At 45.1% G+C, this 24,570-nt stretch overlaps 2 protein-coding genes across 3 annotated transcripts in view; one reads left to right on the top strand and one right to left on the bottom strand.

Annotated features, from left to right (window-relative positions):
* ADAM22 (ADAM metallopeptidase domain 22) overlaps nt 1-24,570 on the top strand; it is a 1,128,810-nt gene that overhangs the window by 601,137 nt on the left and 503,103 nt on the right. The gene's annotated exons all lie outside the window — the stretch shown is intronic.
* CLDN12 (claudin 12) lies at nt 9,381-22,192 on the bottom strand. The gene is made up of 2 exons (XM_086941793.1): nt 22,111-22,192; nt 9,381-12,821 (listed from the first exon to the last, which is right to left on the bottom strand). Exon 2 carries the CDS (start codon nt 12,796-12,798, stop codon nt 12,061-12,063), a length of 738 nt encoding a protein of 245 aa, XP_086797919.1. The 5' UTR covers nt 12,799-12,821; nt 22,111-22,192; the 3' UTR covers nt 9,381-12,060.

The following is a 24,570-nucleotide window of genomic DNA, read 5'->3' as shown; positions in this document are numbered from 1 at the left end:
ACATCGCATAGGTCCAATTTGATCATAGCACACTCCAGCTCCCTAGCAGCAGCCGAGGTTCGTCTCTCAGAGACCCCCGAACGGTCCAAGCTAGGGTTTCTGACTAGGTTGAGATCTCCTCCCCAAAGGAATTGCCCCTCTTCGTGGTTACTGGCAGTGGTCGCTAGAGCATTGTAAAAGGCGGGGCAGTCATAATTGGGGCCGTAGATGTGAACTATTAACTTGTCCATTCCCTTGACACCTGAAATCACAAACCTACCGTCTCTATCCGAATCTAGTAGGACGAGTGTAAGGCGATCTAGGGTTGACCCAGGTCAAAATCCCTCGAGCGTATGTGGTGAAACCGGAAGCGTGTATGTTATCCCGTAAACCTCTACTGCGTAGAAGAGGACTGTTAAGCGCAAGGTGTGTCTCTTGCAATAGGGCTGTGTTTTGTATTGTATTGTATATTAGATTTCTATAGCGCCTTATCACCCAGGGGTCTCTAAGCGCTTTGCAGAGAGTGAGCACCATGCTAGAGGGGGGATAGTTAGGCATTACCCCAAGCCTCCTGAAACAGCACCGTTTTTAGCTTCTTTCTGCTTCTTTCTGAAAGATAGAAGATTTGTTTCTTTGCGCAGGCTCTCTGGCAGTTTGTTCCATGCACTGGGAATTGTATGGGAGAAAGTTCGCCTCCAAAGGAGGATAGCTTAAAACGTGGACAAATCAGTAGCGCAGCGTCTGCTGATCGTAAATTCCTGCTTGGAGCGTATGGAACTAAACGTTTCTTGATATATTTTGGGGCTTGTCCGTACAGTGCTTTATGCGTAATGCATAGGCGCTTGAATTTGGCCCGTTGTTTCACCGGCAGCCAATGGAGTTTATGGAGGAGGGGAGTAGCCTGAGTCCTTCTAGGTTTATTGAAGATCAGTCTGGCGGCATCGTTCATGACTATCTGAAGTCTGCTCGACAATTTTTGAGAGATATTGTCATACAGAACGTTGCCGTAGTCCAGGCGGGCCAGGATCAGTGCTGATACTGCTCTTCTAAGCATGTCTACCGTCAGGATAGGGGATAGTTTGCGCAATTGCCTCATTAGCCCCACACAAGTACCCACTACGGCTGAGACTTGCATGCGTGTATGTGATGTCTCTGTAGGTAAGTCAATACTTTGCAAATCTTCCTGTGGTCATTGAGACCCCTAACGTTCCATGTGAGAGCCCAGAGGGTGTCCGCTGTCCCATTACCACTAATACTGTTGGTTGCCATCATAGCAGTCAACGAAGCATAATCTGTAAGCTAAGAATTGTCCTTGAATTGTCCTGTCCAACATGTGCAGTCAGAAGAAAAACAACAGCCAATATAAACAACATTTCAATTAGAACAACCCATCCAACCCCACCCACGACGGACGACCCCCAACTTGGCCTCGGCGATTCCCCATAGACTCCAACTCAACCCCCTCCCTCCCCCCCTTGAAACAGTATACCCTCCCAAGTGTGGTTCACTTGTAGGTGGATGTTGCTCGACGAGAAAGGAGTGCTATTCGGCCTGGGTATGGCCATACTCCAAGTACCATCTGATAATTAATGTGCATCTACAGGAATGTGAAAATACAGTCCCCATCAGCAGCAGAAGTCTGTAGTGCAGCAAAGGTTGGCTGCCAATCATGTAGGAGTAGATGGAGACGCTCCCGCTAGTGGGACACAATTGACTAGGAGCTATCTCCCCAAATCTAACTACGGTCTAGTCCCTGTTGTAAAGCCCGATCACCCGGGCAGCCTACAGGTGCCCTATGCTTATTACGGCATGTAATGCACAAGTTTAGTCCTGCAGCAGGATCCCTACAAAACTGAAAGACAAACACTGTGCCCATACCGCAGAAACCAGCACACAGACATGCATGTAACTGATCGCCGGAATGCAACCAGCACTTATCGTCTGTAGGAGTCGACCAGCATTCAGTCCTGCTCGTCCAGTTGCCCACCGGCCGCTTCATCAAGCTGTTGTCATGCCGGCTGTGACGGTATTCTTTGGACCAGTCTTTCAGAGCCTTCTGTAGAGCTTTTGGGTCGGTGAAGATATGCAAGCGGCCCTGCTTATTGACACGGAGTCTCGCTGGGTACAACATGGCGTAGTCAATGTTGAGGTCGAGAAACTGCTTCTTCATAGGGGCAAACTGGAGGCGCGTTTCCTGTACTCAAATAGTAAAGTCTGGGAACAGAGAGATCGTGGAACCTTTATAACGCAAAGGCTGTTCTTTCCCTAGCCACTTTTAGCGCAACATCTCTGTCCCGGTAGTTGAGCAATGTTGCGATGATCGGCCTAGGAGCCGCTCCTACAGGTGGGCATGGACCCAGGGACTGATGCGCCCGTTCCACCACAAACATAGTAGAGAATGTGTCGACACCTAGCAGGGTAACAAGCAGTTTCTCTATGAAGAGTCCCATGTTGCATGTTTGGGTAGACCCTGGAAGGCCGGTAATTCTAGGGTTACAGCGCCGCGAGCGCGCTTTCAAGTCCTCCGTCTGGTCTTGCAAGATCCGCATGACCCTACCAAGTTGTTTATGTTCGGTGTCTCAGGTAGTTTGCGTTTCCTCCACTTCTGTTAACCTGCGCTCAGACATGTCGAGTCGCTCCGCCTGCTTATCCAGTCTCTCGGCCATGCAGTCCATTCTGTTGGAAAGGGCGTCCATCTTGGCGCCCACTGCCGAGATGCCGCTCTGAAGGCTCTTCTCCTTTGACATCAGCAGGCCACGAATATCGGAGTTTGTCTCTTCACTGGGCCGCCCCTGCGACCCATCAGCATCCTCAGTGGAGGCATCCCAGGATTTCGACCGTTTGTGCTCAAACAGAAGTTTTGGTTGGGCTTTATCAACTCTGCCCATCGTCGCCGTTAGGATAGACAAATGTGGGTACCGTCGTCACTCAGCAGGCTTGGGGGCCAATATTGAATCACTGATGCAGACCGCCTGCGCTCCAAAATGAGATCAGTGCTTAGCGCAACATAACAAGGATCCAATCTGCGTCCCAGAACTATGGTGCCAAGAGCTCCACACAAGGCCGGACGTTTCCGTGGTGGAGCTAGCGATGGCCTCCGCATGGATCACCCCACGCAAGCAGACTGCGCGTAGGTCCCGTGCCTGAGTGCACCCTATAGTACTCCGCAGCAGGTGTGATGAGGGCAAAGAGGTGGGGCCAAAACTATGTTCTCTAGGGAGTCAGCCCAAAGGGCGGTGATCTCGCCAACACTGACGGTCTCTCCCAGTTCAGGTGGCGCGCGAGGGAGCTCAGGTGACAGTCAGTTGACTCAACCGGCCAGGGATGACAAAGTCAGATTCCCACGGCATCTCACCACCAGGGGCCAACCCCTCTGCACCACTCAATACGTGTGGAGCTGTTCTCGCAGTTGCAGTGGCCGCCACATGAATAAAGCTCCCACCGTCCTAGCAGCCGCGCAGAGCAATGCCAGGGCACTGTCTCAAAAATGGCAAATCCGGTCAGCCAGCCCCCATTGAACTAACTGTGGAGTTGATGGGTGATGTGGTACGAATCCCGCAGCAGATCACTTCCCCTCTGTGTTAATGACTCCCTGAGGTGCTTTTGCAAGGGCGCCAAGGTCCAAGCCGCCGCTACCACCAACCTCAGATCTGCAGCTCAGCACAGGCGTTACGAGGCTCGTAGATCCGCCCAGCTTCGCAACTCTTGGGGGAAAGGCAGCACTCTAGGTGAACTCGTACTCGGCGGCAGCTCAGCACCAGCGGCGCATGGGTTGATCCTCTTCTGAGTGCGCGCGACGGGCGCTCAGGGTCCTGCACGGTAGTGGCTCCGGGCAGACACCGGCACCTCGAACAACTCCAGGCCAGCGATCGAGGCCCAGCAAGTCCGGCCCTTCGCAGGCTCGCACAGCTCCATTCACCGGCGTCGCACAGAGGTCGGAAACGGCTCTTTGTGTTTCGGAGGGGATCCAGTAACAGGGAAACGCCGCTTGGGGCTCAGAGGAGCATGTAGGCGCCGGATAAATGACGGATGTTGCGAAGGTGATTCGGAGCTCAAGCAGCCATCTTGGTCGCGAGCAAGCTCCGCCACCACATTCCGGGAATAATTGGCTTCAAATCTGGGAAAGATACAAACCAATGTTGTCCTGAAAACCCTCTAGAGTTCATTTGTGGGAAAGGCAAGGTACTGGCAGGGTTATATCTGAATCAAGAAACCCTACCAGATGTTGAGGAGCTTAATTCGTGTTTTTAAGGGATTGGTATCTGTTCTTTCGTGAGGTTCATGAGGGGTCCCCTAAATAAGGACACAAGCCCTCACCCACCAACATAGGTGCATGCTTGTCATCGGGCTGCTCCTCAAATCAAACTCCATGTAAGGTAGCTTGAATGGGCCTCTATTCATTTCAGAAGCACTTTTGGTGATCTTTTTGCTGCACAGCGGGATGTTTTATGTATAAAATTGCCTTAAAATTATTCCCACCAGCTGCATTTCTCATGTGAACAAGTCAGATCTATCCCTATGGATATACCCCTTCTATCAATCAATAAAATCCTCATGTAGAATGGATAGGAGATACGAACACCGGCAAGACACCTGGGCCAAATGGCATCCTTCTTGAGAATTACCATAAATACTTAACATTTTTTACTCCCAGGCTTCTGGATCTACTTGTGGGCTCCATGACAAACGGCTCCTTACCCCTGGACTTGGTGCTGGCTACTATTATAGTCATCCATAAGACTGGTCTACCCATAGATCAATGCGCTTCATACAGGCCCATCTCCTTGATTAACACAGAAGTTATGATCTTTGCTAAAGTCTATGCAAATTGACTGTCAGTCCTAACAGCCTTGTACACCCTGATAGATGCGACTTCATACCTACTTATAGTACCTGCCACTTTATAGGTCCTATACATGCACCCACCTTCATCACATCAAAAACGCCTCAAGCCTCCTGCTTCTTTTTTAAAAACTTTTTTATTGGGTTTTAAGATAAACAAGAATATCGCCCTCAGCATGACATAAATATAAAACACCTCTGTACTCTCAGACAAAATAACTATGTATGAAATAGTCCCCACACAATTGTCATTGATACCATAGACATGGAAATAACAGTGCCAGAACTCATCACTCGTGATCATATAAAGCCTCCTGCTTGTTGGCTTGATTCGACCCCTTTGGCCAGGTCCTTCTTTGAATGAGTCCTAGAACACATTGGGTTTGGCCCCAAAAATGAGGAGGTATGTCAAAATCCTTTACTCCAAAAGCTCTACAGAAGTGCAAATAAATACATGGATCTCACATTTAGTCCCATTACAGAGGAACCAGAAAAGGCCGCCCATTACCCCTGCTCCTCTTCGCCCTTTCCATAGAACCTCTAGCCAGGCTGATCCTTTGCAATGCCCAGTTGTGGTGTTGGGAAGATGGCACGGAAGAGAGGATAGGGCTATAATGCTTTGGTTTCAGGCCAATCCCAACATTTCCGGTCCTAGCATCCTACAACTTCTTGATCTTTATGAAGGGGCCTCTGACCACCAAGCCAATTGGTCTAAACCCTGTTGATCCCACATAAAGGAGATGAGTCTATAACGTGGCAGTCTTCTTCCCCAATAAGGCGGCTGAGTTTCCAATATTTATATTGCACTGGAACCTGCCCGGACTTGGAGGCTCATCCTCTCCCTAACCAGAAAGAATAAAGACCATCAGAAGTGGACTAAACTTTCACTCCATATCCTTGGCCGAGTGGCCTTGTTCGAAATGGTGATCCTTCACAATTTGTCTATGTCCTGCAAAACGTCCCACTGACAATCCCCACCACCTAATTTGAGAAGTTTGCAGCCATGATTCAATCCTCCTTATGGCCAGACTGCCCTCTGGTATTGCCTTGGACAAATGTTGACAATTGGTCTATGATGAAGGGATGGTAATGGAAGGCATACTGCGGAATTGTCCCTGTTGGGAATTGACATTATAATGGGAATACTAAATGGCAGTCCTGTTCCTCGACACATTCCAGAAGTCACCAGGGCAGTACTCCTAAACTGGCAATCTGCGCTAAGATTAACAGGGTAGGGCCAACATCTGACACAATAGACTCCGCGATGGCAAAGTACATGGCTAAAGACATACAGTGCAATATGATGAATTTACCAGATAGGACAAAACAGAGATTACAAATTTGGGGGATATGCAACATGGGTCACATATGAGGTCATTTCAGAAACTACAGGGCCATTTCTCCCTACCCCAAACCCAATTTCATAAATACTTGCAGCTTTGTCATGCCCGTGGAAGACACAATGCTGCACTGTCAGAAATCCTAGCATTTATCAATTGGAAGGCAAAATCCTGATCGGACAAGTAGGGGAATGGTGATTTCCACAGATATCCCACTCTTTAGTCACCAATGCTCCCGGTCGATTTATACCCCTTAAGCAGAAGTGGGAAGGTTGGATCTGGTCTTTTGATTACACAAAGTGGTGGGTATCTCATTTGGCTTCCTATGAGATTGCCATCTCGTACCATCTGAGACTGGTCCAACTAAAATACCATGACATGTTATACACCTATGACATGCATCTAAACTACCTGACATCAGTTTTTACTGCACTGACCAAGACGCTGACTTTTCCACATGGTCTGGTTGTGCCCTCCAATTACAAAGGTCTGGCACATAGTTGAGAGTATTCTGTCCCAAGTCCTAAGGAGAGCGGTGGTAATGTTACCCAGAATTGCTCTACTAGGTATCCGGAGTAAAATGGGTGGTACATGTGTTAAACATATGCTGGTGGGTATAGGCATAATGCTCGTTAAGAGAGACATTGCAGGCAAATGGAACTCCCCTGATCTTCCTAAATTATCTGAATGGTAAGCAGCAATTGATTTGAGTGCGAAGTAGGAAACACCCATTTCTCAGTCTAGGGGATGTCCCCTTAAACATCTAAAGATTTGGAGTAGGTTGCTGAAATACTATAGACTGACAAACAACGAATATGATCTATTGTAAGGAGATATGATTGGCTATACAGGGCAACACAGATGTAGAAGCTGGATGCTCTTTTTGCGCTCACTTTATGTTTTAAAACCAATAAAGTAGATTTAATTAAAAAAAAAGAAATTGTTGCATAGTTTCAAAAATATAATTGTATTGGGGGTCTCCAACAGCAAGACTAAAAGCTTTGTGTTGAATGTAGGAACTGTCAATGGTTCCCCATTCTTCTGGTCACATGCATAAGAGCAGACATGCAGGATCCATTCAGAGGTACTCACAGTTTTCTGGCGCATCTCAAACTTTTGACAAACTGGTGCCATAAGCTTTAAGGAAATAGCCCCCTGGGAGGTGAACCACCAGGAGTCAAACTTTCATCAAAAGGATGTAAATGTAAATGTAGTTGAGCTTATATAGCGCACAGCTACCCGCAGTGGGTTTCCCGGCGCTTGCTTAGGGAACCCGTCCTGGTATTCCCCTGTGAGATAGCCCCGGCATGGTATCCACAAGGTGAAAGCCAGGCATCCCGCCGCGAGGGGCCGTTGTGGAGATTAAGCAAGCTATTGCCCAGAGTCGCAGAGTGTGAACCCGTGAGTCAAGAAGGCACCAGAGCGAGAATTATCGAGTCCGTGGAATTTTTGAGCCCAAGACCCGCCGAGGCGGGGAATTGAACCCTGGTCCAGGGCCGATCTCAGATTCCGGGTCTGCCGCCTCAAACCCCTGAGCCACACTTCTCCACAAGTTATTGTTACCTTCAGTCTCTTGGTCCATACGGTTTGTTTATCTCACACCTATTACTCACTGGTGCATATTTTTAACCTTGCTCTCCTTTACTAGAGCATTTTTATGGACTGCTCACCTGACACTACTTGGTGACCTCCTAGACCATTTGATTTTTACTCCAGCATATCTATGGGTTTCTCACATGTCACTCCTGGGTGAATTCAATGGAGCATTCACCCCGGCTGAGTTGCCCTCTGCCATCGATGATGAACTCTTCACCCTGTTAGCTGCTTGCTTGTTGTTCTGAATGTAACTTGTAGGAGCTGCATATTAGACCATAACCTTTATGATCTGGGCCATGCTGCATTAGTCTTTCTCCTCCCTTCTCAGGTTTGTTGAGTTTCATTTGCTAGTAAGCCTCCAAACCTGATCGTGCCCTGGGACAGTCTTTTAACAAAAGATGTCCGTGGGTTACTCCTCTGCAACTCCTCAGTAGTATCTACATTGAATCTTCAAAGGCTCTGTTTCTCCTGAACATGCCTTTTGGGTTCCCTCATAAAAGACTTTATCATGATTTACCTGCCTGTATTCACTGCATGCTTGTCCATTGCTCACTCTGTTTTTTACTGCTCCAAAACCGACGCGGTTGACGATATGAAAACGCGAGGAACCTGTAAGCGGGATAATTGAATAACCCCCAATACAGAGTAACATGAGCTATCAAGTTAGAGCACAGAGAGCATAGGAGAAGTGCCTATATTGAAGATAAAGCGGTATCCCAGACCACTGTGAGAAGTCAAGAGGGAACCACCACCTCTTTTTAACATAAACTGTGATATAAAGACAGTGAAACCAGTAGAGGAGACATCTCCCCTGTTTAGAGCATTTCATCGTAATAGCTGATGTGAACAGTTTACACTACCAAACTGAGAAGTGAGAAGTGGAGCGTCTAAGGCTGTGAATAAGATTGTTTTTAAATTGTCCTGAGGAAGGTGGTGCGCACAGCAGGATCCACCGAAACGCGTCGACACATTTTTAATGTATTTTTATCTGTGAATTTTTATTATAATATGCTCTTTTTTATACACGGTTGAATACAAAATGTATATTTGCTGAATATAGAATGTTTACTTGATGTATGTATTCCATCTAGTCTGATGAAATCTGAATAACTGTATGACTAACTAATCAAAACCAGAATTATTTGTGGTTCTCTGTCTTCATAAATATAAAAATAAAATAATGAGATCTCTCTTTTGGCTACGTATTTACCTTCTGTAGATTGTAAATGCTTTTTGTGGTTTCACTTCTAGTAAAGATTGTTAACAGCTGAATGAATGATTAGAGTGTCAGATGAATTCTACAAGTCCATAGGAATAGACCTGAGCAAGGAAGGTGCAATACTGTTGGTTTAAGGCTCTTGGTCAAACAGGTTTTGCGCTACACAAATGACTCTAGCAAAAGTAGGGATGATGTGGTCAAATGCAAATTCATTACCATACTTTACCTGGCCTCAAATAAAGGCATAGAGCTCCTAACGCTGTTCCATAGCATGAGGCGCTCAAAAGACTTAAACCCAGAAAAACAGCAGATGAAGAAAACATTTACATTATTTTACACCAATAAGAAGTGTTGTGTGTGGAGTGCATGAATTAAAGAACACAATCCCATCAAATCACAATTACAGAATGAACAAGTTTTATTTAGAAAAAAATATTTTTTATCACTTTACACAAAACGTAGCACCCCAGTAATTAGACAAAAGAATAACTAAAAACAAGACAATATTAAACAATGTGATTTTTTTCTTTTTATAAAAATACTAGAACGTAGCAGTCGACCGAACTGTGGAGTTGATGGCACAGCTGAATGTGTTGAAAGAACAGTCAACCTTATTTTGAAATATCTTATCTAAACCAAACAGCTTTACAATCACATCCCCAAGGCAGCATTTCCAAGATCATGACAACAGACATTACTTTCCAGCAGTGAAAATTTGCCATATTTTGCAGTGCAAGCAATACATCTGCAGCGCATCTACAGTCCAGAAAAACTGTGTCAAACAAATTAATAGGAAACGGGTCGAGTACAATCTGAAGTAGTCTCCCGGGAAACCCTGAACATGCACAACTAAGACCGAGATGGTATTACATTCACAACACTGTTACAGAGGCAGCATCAGGAAGTTACTTACATGGCACTAGAGTTATATCACACTTTTGCCACGAGAGGCAAAAATTCAAGAGTAACCTATTGAGGTCTGTCACTGCAATTATTAGATACAGAAGGTTGTGCATGCTGTGACCATCTTTTACAATTCAGGATAGGAGACACATGGATAAAGAGAATTTCTGGGTACAATAAAATATCTAAAAGTAGCAACATTTAGTTGTATTTCACAATATGTAAAAAAAAAAATACACTCATGCTCATAATCCCACTGTAGTGGGCAGTCAGACAAATCTGCATGAATAGCAAACCACAGGTTTATTACAGAATACAGTAGCGCACTGTATTACATGTAAAACTCAAGAAAGGGAAATTGGTCAGCACAACACAAAGAATGAAATGTTTGAGCCGCTGCAACTTCCTGTAAGGGTTTAAAGTCCTGATTATCCCCGGACCGAGGGACTGGCTCACAAGCTTCAAACTTGAACTAAGTTGATGAAATTATCATTTTAATTGAGAAGAAAAATATCTACTTATTTTGTCGGCAGTCTACTTTTTAAAGTATCACTATTGAAGTTTTTGTAAAATATCTCTGCGAGTGTATATACAAACACAGTTACATTATCTAAAGCATTACCTTCTCTTTAACATTTTTACTGAAGACAATATTACATTACATATTTTACAATTATTTTTCGGGTTCAAACACATATCAAGTTTGGAGAAGAAAAGATAAAGACTTTGTTCACTAAAATAGATTTTCCTGACCTCCTCTCTCCTCTTCACATCATACGAAGTACCAGTTTGTCTAAAGACATCTCTTGTTCATATGCTAGTTTGTTTACATGTATTTGAAGCAATGCATAAATAGCAAGGTGTGTTGTTCCAGTGTTTGGTGGTGGTGTGGGCGAAGGTGTTCAGCTGTACACCGTAGCAGCATTCTTCACACAACTAAAACATGAATAATGGCCAGATGGGGTTTACCAAACAGAGTTCTGTTTGTGTAAACAGTGTTACTTCCTTACAATAACAGCAGGTACTATTAAGCTCATGAACGTCTGAAACAAACATGTTTTTACAGTCAGGAGAAGAGGCAGACAGTTGCATAAACACAGAAGGACGAGTTGTGACAGGGCCTCAGATCTTATGTAAGTTCAATGTAGCACTTTCCAATATACAAAAAAATAAAGCCCATCATGCTGCTCCTGGGTCACACTCCATGTTTACTAAGGAATGGAAAGCACAGCTATAAAAATAGGAACCAACATATTTGCCATGGCCACCCTATGCACAGGATACAAGGCTCGCAAATGAAGCCACCCCTGGGCGATCAGCTTCACAAGTGGAAAGTGGATTGAATGACAATGATGAGTTCAGGGACATTTGGACCTAGAACACATTCCATCCAGCATCCCAATCGTTGGCCGGGTGCCAAAGGTTATGGGCTAGACCTACTAAGTTAGGCTTGTTTTTGATCACCCAAGAGATGAAAACCGCACAAACCTTGCAGGAAGCCGCTAAGGCATCCAGCTACAATCATAAAAGGACAGCAACTATGTTCAGTACTAAGCATTGTTCTACAATATCTAACTGCAGTTAATCCTTAGTTCCCAGAGCCATAGCTGGCATGTCAAAAGAAGGAGCGTAGGAAATAATTGTTCAAACAAAATACACAACTGAAAGCCTTCTGGAAATGATTACTAGAAATAATTTTCAGCTAGACAGTTCACAATGCAAGGTCTTTGGAGAGTAATACCATCTGTGGTGTGCTGGCCCCTTGTACAATGACAGTTTGTTATTCACAAGGTCAGGTTTGTGTAGTCAACCTACTGTAAGGAGCTTCTGAGGTGTGGTGACTTCATACACACAACTAAAAGTAAGAACCATTGATGACCGTCTTATGGCATCCATACATGGATGCCCACGGATGTGTTAGGAATACTATGTATGTTCGCAATCCACCTGCCAAACCAAATTGTCTGGTAGTCCAGTCATGATGAGGTTAGTACTTGTGTCCGCATTCGCAATGAATAGGTTCAAAAAAGTAGGAAGTTACAGACAAAATCCTACTGTTCACAATACTACTACTCAATTACCAACAGGCAAGTGTTCTAGGAATGAATGCTAAGTAACCTGGCACAGTTTGAAGAGGAGTCCAAGCATACAGTTCATCTCTGCGTAACAGTGTCCTCCGCATCAGGCAGTGTGAGTAACAACAGGAATGTCAATTTCAATACCAGACATCCGGGATCGAGCCGAGTAAGGAGCGGAGACGTAGCTATGCAGGCTGGGCGCCTGCGAGTACAGAGGTTGCCAAAATGGAGAGGGCAGAGATTTGCAAGCACAATACCATAAAAATAACATGACAGAGGTGAAATACATGCCCCCGGAGCTGCCAATGGCCACGAAGACAGCACTATCATATGTAAAAAACGGTCCAAATTTTCTATTCAGAAAGTCGTTGTAAAATATAGACCATATGGACGGGGTGATGCTCATGGTACCTGCTAAGATGTACAACAAGCCAGCCACCAGGTGGCACCCAGCACTGTTGACCAGACAGGCTGCAAGCTTCAAGTTTGGCACATTGGAGGAGAAGGTGGTGTTGCAGATTCCAATCAAACAAAGCAGCAGTGCGGAAGCAGCGGTCAGGATGCTGAAGGGAATGGCAAACTGGAGGACACGTATGTCTAGCTGGTCCACTGTCGCGTACCAATCGGTGTCGAACATCACACACTCGCTGGTCCCATCAAAACGGGCGCACTTCACCCACAGCCCTGTGAAAATGGTGAGGTTCTTCTCATTCCTATTGAAAGTGTAAAGGCTCATTTGCCGCCACTGTGGAAGCAAGGTGGCAGCAAACAGACCCGCGATGGAGGCAGTCCCACTGACAAAGGCAAACAATGTGGCAGCATGGACTTCTTGGCACCCCATTGTTGACAGTCACTTGTGCAGCGCTACAAAACAAAAATAGACATACATCAAGTTACTGAGTGACTTCTTGAGCTTTAAGCAAAGTAACAGAGCACTTATCGACCACCATAACAGGCTAAGAAAAAGAGCTTGCATCGAACAAGGTTACAAACAAATTAGTCTTGTTTTAGTTTTATTGGAAATAAGTGTTAGGTGCGCGATGCATTTTGCTGCCGTTCATGCAGCAAGACAATGTTCAATTTTAGTTAGATCTTTAGAACATCTCGAATTGAGTGAAAAAAATCGTACTTTACGAGGGTTAGCTAGCATAAATCCAATCTCAAGTGTGTGTGTTGAGGACATGAGGTGGAAAAGGATTGTTTTGTGGGAACCCTGATTTTACAGAATACCATGCCTCTGCATAGCTGGTTTAAACGAGTACTGTGTCCTATACGAAGCACCCTGAAGCACATCAGAGATTGTTGTACACCATGAGAATTTAGCGTTGCACCAGAGGTTTTTATACTGAAACAGCCAACACACACAATCATTTAATTAATAGACTAACGCACAACACATTCCAGGCATTAACTTAATATTCACTCTCCAAATTAGACGGAGGTCTCTATAAAATACTTACAACATAAATGAGACCTGGGAGAGTTTTGAAACCATCACATTATGTTCTGAAAGGGTGAATGTCTGATTGCGATTTTGTCACCTGGGAAGGACCAGAGGTAATCCCTTGTGAACTTGCAGAGGCCAGACCTATTAGCTTTGACAATGCTAGTTGTATACTATAATAGTTAGGCAGCTTTGCAGCCACTGTACCAAAGCTGCTTAAAAAGGGAAAGCATAGGAAGACACGACAATATTAAGGTGTTGTTCTTATAATGCCTAAAATATAACAAAATAACATTATCACAACATGTTACACATGTTACAGACCACGGCCCTTTTGTTATTGACACAATGCCCATAAACCATTACTGCTTATCCCAACACACTTGGTTAAAGTCATTTGTGAAATAAATTTGCACAAGTATCACCTGTTTGCTTGCTATGTGGTCCTTGTGGTGCCACAAGTACATGCCCTTCTAATCTTCCTAATACAGCCAGTGGATGGAAATGCAAATGTGGCTTGTTGCATCTCTTCAATGCAGCTTCTTAAACCCTGTTCTGCTGGTTCCTCAAGTGACAGACCCAAGGATGACGTCACCTCAAGTGCAGCCCAGGCAGTGTGTGTAAAACTACACTGGCTGCATTAAAAACTTGAATCTATTATTTCATGTCATTTTCCTATCAAGTCACAGGAGCCTCGGTTTGTATATTGACTCAATCCAGCAGTAACAGGCCTTAACCAAGGGCACTGCGAAGAAGGGAAATCTATGAGGAGAACATCTTTATACAATTTGAACCTTCTTCATAATGTAAATTATGTTATGTGTAAAGTACACAATCACCCTCTAGGACATCCTGGCTCTGAGCAGTTGTGTGCCTAGCCCTGCCTATGATGAGTTGGTTAATCGAAAAGCCAGGACATCAGCTTCTTGTGGAATTCAAGAAGAGGGTAGGAAGCTCCGGTGTGGAGTGGGAGGTCGTTCCACGCTTTACGAGCGATGTAAGAGAACACCCGTCCTTCTGGTCTGGGTCCGTTTATGCGTGGGATGTGTAGGAGTCCTGCAGAGCAGAGGTGTCTGGTGTGGTTGGTGGAAGGAGATATGACTGTTCAGGTAGACAGGCCTGAGTTGTGTGGTGTCTTGAATGTGTGTGAGGAGTTTGAATTGAGCTCTATTGTGTATCAAGAGCCAGTGTAGTTTCCAGTAGTGTGGTGTGATGAGTTCTGTGAAGGAGGTTGAGGATGATTCTGGCTGTCAAGGCCGGGATTGTTTGTAGTCTTCTAGTGAGTTGTTTGGTGATCCCTGCTTAGAGGGTTTCCTTATAGTCCAACTCGCTGATGACTAGGGAGCGAGTGACATTTTTTCTGTGGAAATATTTGGATTTATGATTCTGGTGGTCTAGGCCCTGCAGGGTGGGACTTATTAAATCTGCTTTGACTGTAGTTTTCATTTTTTTTAACCAACGTCAAAAGCGCTCAAGAGGGTCTAGAGAATCTGTTTGGGGTGCCTTCAACTTTTTTTTTTTAACAAATCTCAAAAAATGGTGCTACTGGTTCTAACAAAAGCTTATCAATATGATCTTATAATAAACAGGAGTCATGAAGAAAACTACCATGGAGTCCCCCCATCTGTGGCTGTACTGCCTGCCAGCCAGCACCTACCCTAGTCCTTCTCCGCTGGCCACTCCCCATTTTGCAGTCCTTCCAAACACACATTAAGCTTACTCATAGCATTGTGGCCGACTCACTTCAACTCTCCATCGCTGTGCTCCCCATCCCACTTCCAGTCTGTCTCCATCTCACACTCTGGTCTCTTATAATAATTTTGTCATTTCCCTCTGCCACCACTTTTCACATTACAATGTACCTTGTGACCTACTTTTAATCTCTAATTTCCGACACTTTTCTCCCTTGTAATGTCCACCCTCCTCTCCACTCAAGACTAATCAGGCAAGCAAATAACCAGTCGTGTTCTTGCTTTCACTTATTGTAATGGAGACAGACCTCAAAACAGCTCTGGCAAAATGATAATTAACCATTTCACAAACTCAGTAGTGGTCTAAACCATCTTAGTGGACTTCTAGCAGAATCCTAAAACAGTGTGTATTCAAGAACTGTTTCCTACTTCTCTGCCAAACATGAGCTCTATCAGAAGCACCATCCAGTTTGTTGCAGTTCCAAGCATTATCCAATTGCTGAGCCTGACAGTCTGCGTTTCCAGCATGAAGGCTTACCCCAACTACCCAACTAAAGGAATGGTCACTGATAATTAACAGAGCCACTCAACGAAAAGAATACCCACTGAAAGGTAAGTCTCTAGCCCAAAGTCCTTCGGGTCCACCAATTTTACTGGTCCCTGATTGAGACAAAGTAATGCTTTTTAGTTTGTAGCGAAAATAGGTACATCTTACGGTCCCTAGGGTAGACAACCGGATTTCTTGGATATGGTTCAAAAAACAACAACAAAAAATACAGAGAGGTAGCATGCGCACATTTTATTTAGTTATTTGGTGCCCTTGAGTTCGCATCATCAAACAAAAGTTATTTCTTTTAGTGGCATAGTTCGAAGATATTAAGTTGAGTCTTTGTAGTTCGGTGCTTAGGTGGGTGCCTTCTCTCCTGTCCATTTATAAGTGAAGTGTAATTTGAACACGGTCCAAGTGCACGCTGCCGGTCTGTGGAGGTGTCCTAGTTTTGTGATCAGGAGGGCTAGCAGATTACTTCAAAAGCGGTTCAGAGTGCCTGTGAACCGTGTGTTGGCAAAATAGAGTTGGCTTAAAATACTGACTACTGATGCTGAACGTCCCAAGTTCTACAATTATTTGTTCCAAAAGACTACATTTTGTTGCTCGCCAACACCCAAAAGGAATACAAATGATTACTTGGACAAGGACACATGTCTCTTTCTTATAACATACTGTTTCTTATGCTAAGAGCGGTCTCACTGTTATGTAGACTGCTATAAGGACGTCTTGTTCCCAAGACGTGTAAGGCAACAGTACAGCACCGCGGATCAGAAACTAAGCTTTATGATGCCTTAGCATTCTATCTCAATCGCTCCCAGTGGACAATGCAGGTTACAGGAGACCCTCTCACTTACAAGGGGGGCGAGGGAGGGAATGGGGGTTGTGCAGTTGTGCCCCATCCCCCCCTCCTTCCAGTACTTCCTCATTTCCCAGACAGATTTTACATGGTGTGGCTTGGCCTACTGGCAGCAGTACCCTTTCTGTAGACGTGGTTTGGCAGGTGCTCAATCTATTCCCCTTTTAGACGTGCATTCAGGCGGGTCTGCAGCCGCTTTAGTTCTGTAACTTGGAAGAGACATGGGAGATTTCCCTGTTTCATACTGCTGGTAAATTGGGTTAGTATTACAGGTGGAATGGTAAGATGAGGGGACTAACATACATAATGGTGCAAGTGACAATGCCATGTAAGTGACGTGGAGCAGGGCAGATATGTGCACTGCAAAATAATCTCTAATGGTGCGGCTGGATAGACTGGAGGAGCTTTAGGCTTCTCAGTGTGTTATTTACAAGTAGCTATGGATGTCATCTTATAGGCATAAGTTAATATTAACCCGTTTCGTGCGTCGGACAGCCCCCAGCCATCCGACGTCACAGTGGGCGTGTGCGGAGGACGGCCGGGGGCCGTCCGAAACACGCCCACTCATTAATTCCCCAGCACCGCACTGAATTCGCGCCGCAGTCAAGGGGTTAACTAAAAGTTCATATTTCCCTCACGAATGGAATGATCATTGAGAATAAAAAGGCTTGCCCATATTGGATAGCAAAGAATCAATAATTGTGCAGAAACATTGCGGTTTTTTCCCCATCTTATACTTTGAGTACAACTTCATGAACTAGGCTGGCCAAGCGCTTCAGGACATATGCGCAAACTAGTCAACTCCATTTTCAAAAAGATTTAAATACTAATACATAGATTGCTATGGATTCATCTTCAAGGTCCTCGTCTCATTCTCCACAAGACACCCACCCCAATAGGCCCACAGATCTCCTGTAGAACATTGAGAAATTTCCCCAGGCAAAAATAACTCACCAGCTCCACAGAACCCCTCGATTGACGTTAAACTGTGCGAGAAGCGTCGCTATTCATAACCATCTATCCCCTGAAACATGATTTGAGACCCAAAGACTGATTCAAGTCTGCAATAATGTCCAGAGCAGTAATAGTCAAAGAATAGCTGATCTGTGACCTTCAAATGGTAGAGCATACTACCTATCCCTGAATATTCTAAACTTCTGTCAACCATTCTCTCATGGGTCCATCTCTGGGAATCCTGCACTCCTTAAAACTCTGAAGCACTGCGATCAAAGACTAACTTTCTGGGATGTTAGCGTGCAAACCTCTGCTTACTCTAGAACTGATCCAGAGTAAAGTTCAAAGAATAAGTGTATTTCAGGTTTGTTGTCTTTTGCTATTGAAGTATGGTGTGGCTGCTTCATTAAGATGATATATGTATTAACATGAGCAGAACAGTAATGCCATAGAAACGACAAAAGAGGTACATAGCTTGATATGTAGCATGGATAACATGATGCAGAGTGCCTGAATAAGACATTATGTATGGCCTTGCTGGTCTGTGCGCACAAAACCTTAGAAACATTAACTAAATGAACAAACAACAATTTAACATTACTGAGTAAAAGGTGAGGAGCTTGACGTGCAGCAATGGAAGAAAAGAAGGACCTCGCCTGAGGAAGCAATTACAAGCAATGTAAATCTTTGCAATTACAATTAGTGAAAAATGACTTAAGCAAATACAGGGAGAGTAGTAATAGAATCTGATAAAGGGAGTCAGAGAATTTCTACTCCCGGCTCCACAATCTCTCATGTACCATCCAAACTTAAGTATCCTGATTCAAAGATTTTTAGGTTCTTGTATATGTTCCCTCTTTAAGTTAAGTTTACAAAACGTCTCATATGTGGAACTTCCCTGGGTGTGGTTTGTAGCTTACCCTTTACTCAGGTACCAGAAAAGAAGTGCACTTCAGTGGGAGGGCGTGTGCCTGCTCAGCTGGGCACCTCATTTTTGTTTTGCGCACTGTCTTTTTTTGCACAAAAATACATACCTCCAAAATTCAGACCTATTGGAATTTCCAATGCTTGACCTTTTATGAACATAAAGACAGGGTTCTATTTTGAGTCACTTTAGAACAAGTGCAATCTGCCAATAGGCAACAACAAAGGATAAGGTTGAGGCTGCGCCTACAAGTCAAAATAATAAACCATCCTGCTTGAATCTTACACTGGCAACTCTAGACTCTAAAACTGGTCCCATTAAACTTCTCCCACACACTTATCCAAAATAACGTGTTTCATCATATGAATCCCAGACTATTTATAGATCTAGAGCCCCTGGGACAGGGCGAGGTAGCTGCCAAGAAAGCAAATTATCCATAAATGGTTCTAGGTCAACATGTACTTTGCAAGGGAAGAAACATGGGAGTCAAACGGAACTCACTGTCACAATAACAAGTTCATGAATGTTGGGGAGGATATTGTCGAGAGGGAAGACATTTGCTACCAAAAATGCGAAACTGTAAAACGAGAACCAGGGTGTTAGTATATGGGGCATATTATTATGGACCTTTACTGTACTTCATGTAGAGATTAAGGAGGTACTCCTGGTATACTAAAATAAAACTCCTTTTTTAAACTAATTTAGAAACAAAATGAATATTTAATAAAAAAAATGCGTTGGCAAATGCGCCGAGCCTACCCTGACACTTTCTCTGAGGTACTTTGGCCTGGACACTTTTGCAGGAAGAACGAGCGCCTTGAGCCAGAAAATTTCCAAAGCACTTTTTAAACTTCTCCGGATCTGAAAGAGTGATTTAATAAAGAGTCTTGGAGAAGTCCAAATGGCAGAATATTTATTTTTAAATCGGTTTATGGTGTATTGCATGCTTTAGATTTTGAGGAAGTGTAGATAGATGGAAAAGAATCATGTAGAAGGAAACACTGGAAAAAAGGTATCCAGGTCCACCTGCAACTACCCTTTATTACTGTCGTCAAGTAACTTTCACTGTAGCCTCGGTTTTAAGTAAGTGAAGGGAGCCTCTCAGCTGTGCACTTGGTTTCCCCACTTGTACAGCTACATAAGCACTAAACTGCAAAACTTGACACACTGCTTCCAAAAAGAGCCTCTGCAGAGATGGAAATGTTTGGTAGATATTTCTTCTAGATTTTTTTTACAATATGATCAGTGGCATCTGTTATCTTCAAGGTGAGCCTGTTCTAAAATGTGTCTGGCCACAGAACAGCTCACTATGCCACTGTCTTAACTGAGGACGCCTTATCTACCCATCACAAGGGGTTCAGATGTGTGGGAAACAGATCACCCTTAACATGGCTTGAAACAGGCACCTGCAAGTTAATTCGTGACAAGCTCCAAAACTGAACCAGTTTGGCCGAGTTACCCAATATATGGAACACAATGGCATGCTATGCTTACGTTTTCTATTGCCATTAAAAAAACATAAAATGAATAAAAAGAGGCTCATCCCATCAGTAAGCTCAAACAGAGGTGAAGTTAAATCTCAAGCCAAAAGAAAACCTACCATCCTTTTGACATTGGGGTATTTATGAACTTACAGCTGCACTGAATAATCACTTTATATATTGTGTCTGATCCCTGGAAGTTACACCTCAAAGACTGTTCCCCTGGGCTGCAATCACACCTGGGCTGCGAAACTCCAATTGTCTAATTGAAGGAGTTGTTCTTTGATCAAGTTCAACCGGAAGAACCTATAATAACAATTTGCAACCAAACTGCCTTTGCATGGGAGAACACAAGATGCTCAAAGTTTACCTCCACCCACTTCCTGTTCTGCATGGAATCAAAAGACAGCTGCAGTAATGTTTCTTGACTTAGGTAAACCATTGCGATTTAACTAAAAAGTTGATTAACACCAGCCCATGCCAATATCTCAACCCACGAAAAAGAAATCACAGCTAATCACACTTTACCATAACTAGGCGCTATTATTTAATTTCTCGTTATCCATCGGAGCAGGACATGTATAGGTAATAACAAATGCCTTTGACGGTGGGTTCTGTTCTGGATCACTGCTACCCCAGCAGCAGGGCCTTCCTGGGCTTCATTATTAGAGGTGCCTGAACAGGGCAGACCATTAGAACATACTATTAATATTTCCTCAAAAGCAGACCTTTTCAGGTGAGGCACAGCACACCAGGGGGGGCTGAGCAGCGCTCGCATGCTCGTGACGGAGCCGCTCCGTCACGAGCCGCGGTTGGGCTGGGCTCGTGACGGAGCGGTTCCGTCATGGCCCCGCCCGCTCAATAGAATGCGCAGGCGCAAAATCAGCGCAGCGCAGGCGCGGCGGCAGGGCCATGACGGAACCGCTCCGTCATGAGCACAGCTCAGCCGATGCTTATGACGGAGCGGCTCCGTCATGAGCATGGGAGGGGTTAAACAGCAGGTCATCTGGGTTACAGCTACTGCATTACAAGAACAGCAAGGCTTTTTGGTAGCATTGGTGGTAATCCTACAACAGGGATGTCCTATGCGAACGCAAATAGCTACCTCAACACAGCGTCAAAAGTTAACCCGTGGTTTCCCACCGAGGCAGACTGTGGTACAAGTTTTACAATAAAATGCACCTAATTGGCAAATAGATTCTGCAGGAGGCCATTGAATAACCAAGTCATTTACAATATTGGACTGTTCGCCTTAGAAAATACCAGCACTCACAACCTACTCATACAGCTAAATAATTTTTTAAGGTATGGATTAATGTAGGAAGTGAAATCCAAGTTGGATATAAAAGAAAGAATCCAAAATAGTTGATGAACGAAATAGGATTTATTCCATGCCAATGGATCACGACTAGAGACATGAAGAGCTGGCTGTAATCTGAAAGATGCACATTAACAATTCTAGAATAGAGAACACAGGCACATACCTTCCATAAAGGAGTACACTCTCTACAATTACCGACGCCTGTAACCTGTTTTAAGGTATGGGTTACCGACGCCTGTAACGTGTAACAGCGCACATTGTGTTCAGTTAATAAGTTTAGCCCAGAGATTGTCACCTTGCTCCAAAGAGCAAGCATTTAGCAGTCAAACACCAACACAACAGCGCCTCTTGGGACCTCGCATATCTTGCCACACCTTTGTTGTAATACCACAAAGCACACGAGATGACACGCCGAAATCAATGATGCAAGAGCAGACCGTAGAAACGCAGGAAAACAAGTCACCACATTTAAACTGATCCAATTTTCAAGTCAAAACGTAAAATCAGCTGATCGGGGCCTATTTTGCAGAGCGTCTTTCCTATAAAGCTACAAACGGCGCCGAATTCGTCTAGCCTGCGAGAATTGCGAGGACGCGGTGATTTACAGCGTGCAGGTTTTCAGAGAACACACTGCAACACGTTCCATCCGTAAATGGGTCAGCAATGGGGGGTGGGGGTAGCCTCGGAATCTCGCATGCTGTAACGCTCACATTCCGGGCTTCCATCGGGTAGTCAGTCACCCTGTAAAATTATCATGGAACGAGCGAATCTCCTCCCACTACCCCCCCCCCCCATATTGCTCGAAGCATGAAATCAATGAATGACTTCTGCTCGCTGGCTATTCATTCAGAAGACCACAAGAGCAAACGCAATGCCGACCTGTTATTAAAAACGGAATAAAAAGAAGAAACGTAAGAGTAAAAGCACCTACCACTGCCTCGCAATCTGAACGTTCTCATACAGCCAACACAGGAGCTTCTACTCCCACACAGCTGCACTGAGCATGCCCGCAGGTTCTCCGCCAGCTCAGCCCCGAGCATCCTGGGATTGGTAGTTTGCTTGCGTGAGCTGTGTGCGTGTAACCTGCTCTAGAAGACTACAGCTCCCAGGCTGGCAAGTCATTTTCGAAACGATGCTTGCATTAGTCACCGGTAAACAAAATACAAGGAAGAGCATCCCCTATCCAAGGACAGCGGTGGTGGCAGAAGAATATTATAAAATTGGTTGATGAAGATGCCCCCGCTTTCCTACCTTCTTCTGTACACACTCTCTAATTCATTTAAATCTAAATACTAACACCCAAACCTTCATGTACCCGTCCGTCGTTCAAGCACGCCAGCAGTTTGCATCTAATTTCCCCATTAAATTCCGTCTTAAGGCGAATACAATTACTCTCGTTATTGGTGTTTTTTGTGTGCAACTGAATGTGTTGAAAATGTATTTTTTAACATAATTGTGACTGTCTATAGAACATAGCTGCCACAGGTTTAGTTCATAGAGAAATGTTAATGAATACAGCTTTTTGCATATAAGTAATAGACCTGTCTCATTCATAAAATCAGCTTGTTATAGAGCAGGCACCTCCAACGATTAATCAGCATACCCCAGCACACGTGAATTCAATAGATGACAGTTTCAGATGTTAGTCAATGTAATGTTCCTTGCTCCCCCCACAGCACACACGTAGACTTCTTGTTAGGGAAACAGGTTTATTCATACAACAAGAAATTCAATTCGCTAAGGGCGCCGAGCGTCTGGCTATGACCATCTCCAGCCGCCAACTGACACTGTCCTGTTCGCGCCTTTCCTTTCATAGTCCTGCGCGTGCGCCGTGCCGCTCTAGCTTATGACGTAACGCGTGCTCACGTAAGCGTCCATAAGCTAGAGCGCATACCACATATCTCCCCCCTTTATTAAACACAGAAAGCACGGTCCCCCCTTCTATAAAGGCATAGTCCACCTCTGCACCCATCGTCTATGTGAGGCACCGGGGGCCGTATTACTAGTGTCTTTCTACCACAAAGTCATTGTAACGAGAAGGCATTACTACTGCCCTTCCGCTGCGGGTGTGTCTTACCGGCACGTTCTCCCTCGTCTCAGTCTGTGCCTGGGATATCCCCGCATCTCTCTCCACCGATCTCTGCTCTGCACTCTCTTGCGCTCTTCCTCCTTCGGCCTGCCCAGCTCCCTGGGCGCCCTCTTCACTGACCTCGCCTGCCTCAACACCTTGGCTGTTCTGTTCCTGATGCAGTCTCTCTTCTGGGTGATCAGTGTCCCTGTCTGCTTCCTCCGTCCTCGGCCAGACCAATATTTTGTTGACCCTGGCCATGCGATCCTGTGACCAGACTTTTCCATCACTAAGGAGGGCCGCTCTGCCCCGCACTTCCTTAACTTGGAGCGGTTGACTGAACTTGCTGTCGCCCTTCTTTTGGAGGGTGGGCAGCTTGATCCTGACCCACTCCCCTTCTTCCAGCGACGTTTCTTTAGCGCCATGTCGCTTGTCGTAGTGCGCTGCATATATCCTCTGGGCCTTCTCTAGATTGCTTTGCACCACCGCTGGGGACCATTTGCTGGTGATGGTCTTTTCCCTCCATGCCACATTGTCCCTGGTAAATGGATGCCGTCCTCTTAGCACCTGGAAGGGACTATACCCTACCACCGAGGGAGTAATGCGGTAGGCCCATATCATGTTCATTATCTCCACTTCCCAGTCCTTGCCTTGAGAAATGGCTGCCTGGATGGATCCCATGAGCACCCTGTTGAACCTTTCGACTTGGCCGTTGCACGCCGGGTGGTACACCGCCGTGTGTCTCACTTCGATCCCATTCCGTTTCATGTATTTTCCCCATTTGTCCGACACAAATTGTGGCCCGTTGTCACTGAGGATCGTTCTGGGTATTCCTTCCCTCAGGAACACTTCTGTTACGAATTTCAAGATCGTGTCTGTATCCATCGACTCCTGTATGTCCACTTCTGGCCACTTGGAATACTTGTCCATCAGCACGCAGATATACTTGTTCACTCCCCGGTTGTCCAGCACCGGCCCCAGAATGTCTATCGCCACATCCTCCCATGGGCCATGTGGCGTGTCAAATTTCCCCAGTGCCGGTCGGAGTGGTCGGAGCACCTTGTCCGCTCCTTGGCACTGCACGCACTCCCTGACTTGCCTCTCGATGTGGGCATCCATTCCTGGCCACCAATACGTCAGTTTGACCAGCGCCTTGGTTTTCACTATGCCCAGATGGCCTTTGTGGAGTGTTTTCAGCAGTCTTGGTATCAATGACTTCGGGGGTACCACTCTCTCACCTCGGTATAAGAATATCCCCGAATCACTCAAGGACAACTCTTCCCTTATTTCATAAAAGCGGCGGACACTCTCCGTCAGTTTCCT

Source organism: Lissotriton vulgaris, chromosome 10 (assembly GCF_964263255.1).
Source record: "Lissotriton vulgaris chromosome 10, aLisVul1.2, whole genome shotgun sequence".
NCBI lineage: Eukaryota > Metazoa > Chordata > Amphibia > Caudata > Salamandridae > Lissotriton > Lissotriton vulgaris.
The sequence above is the reverse complement of the archived record's forward strand: the minus strand, read 5'-3'. Positions and strand labels throughout refer to the sequence as shown.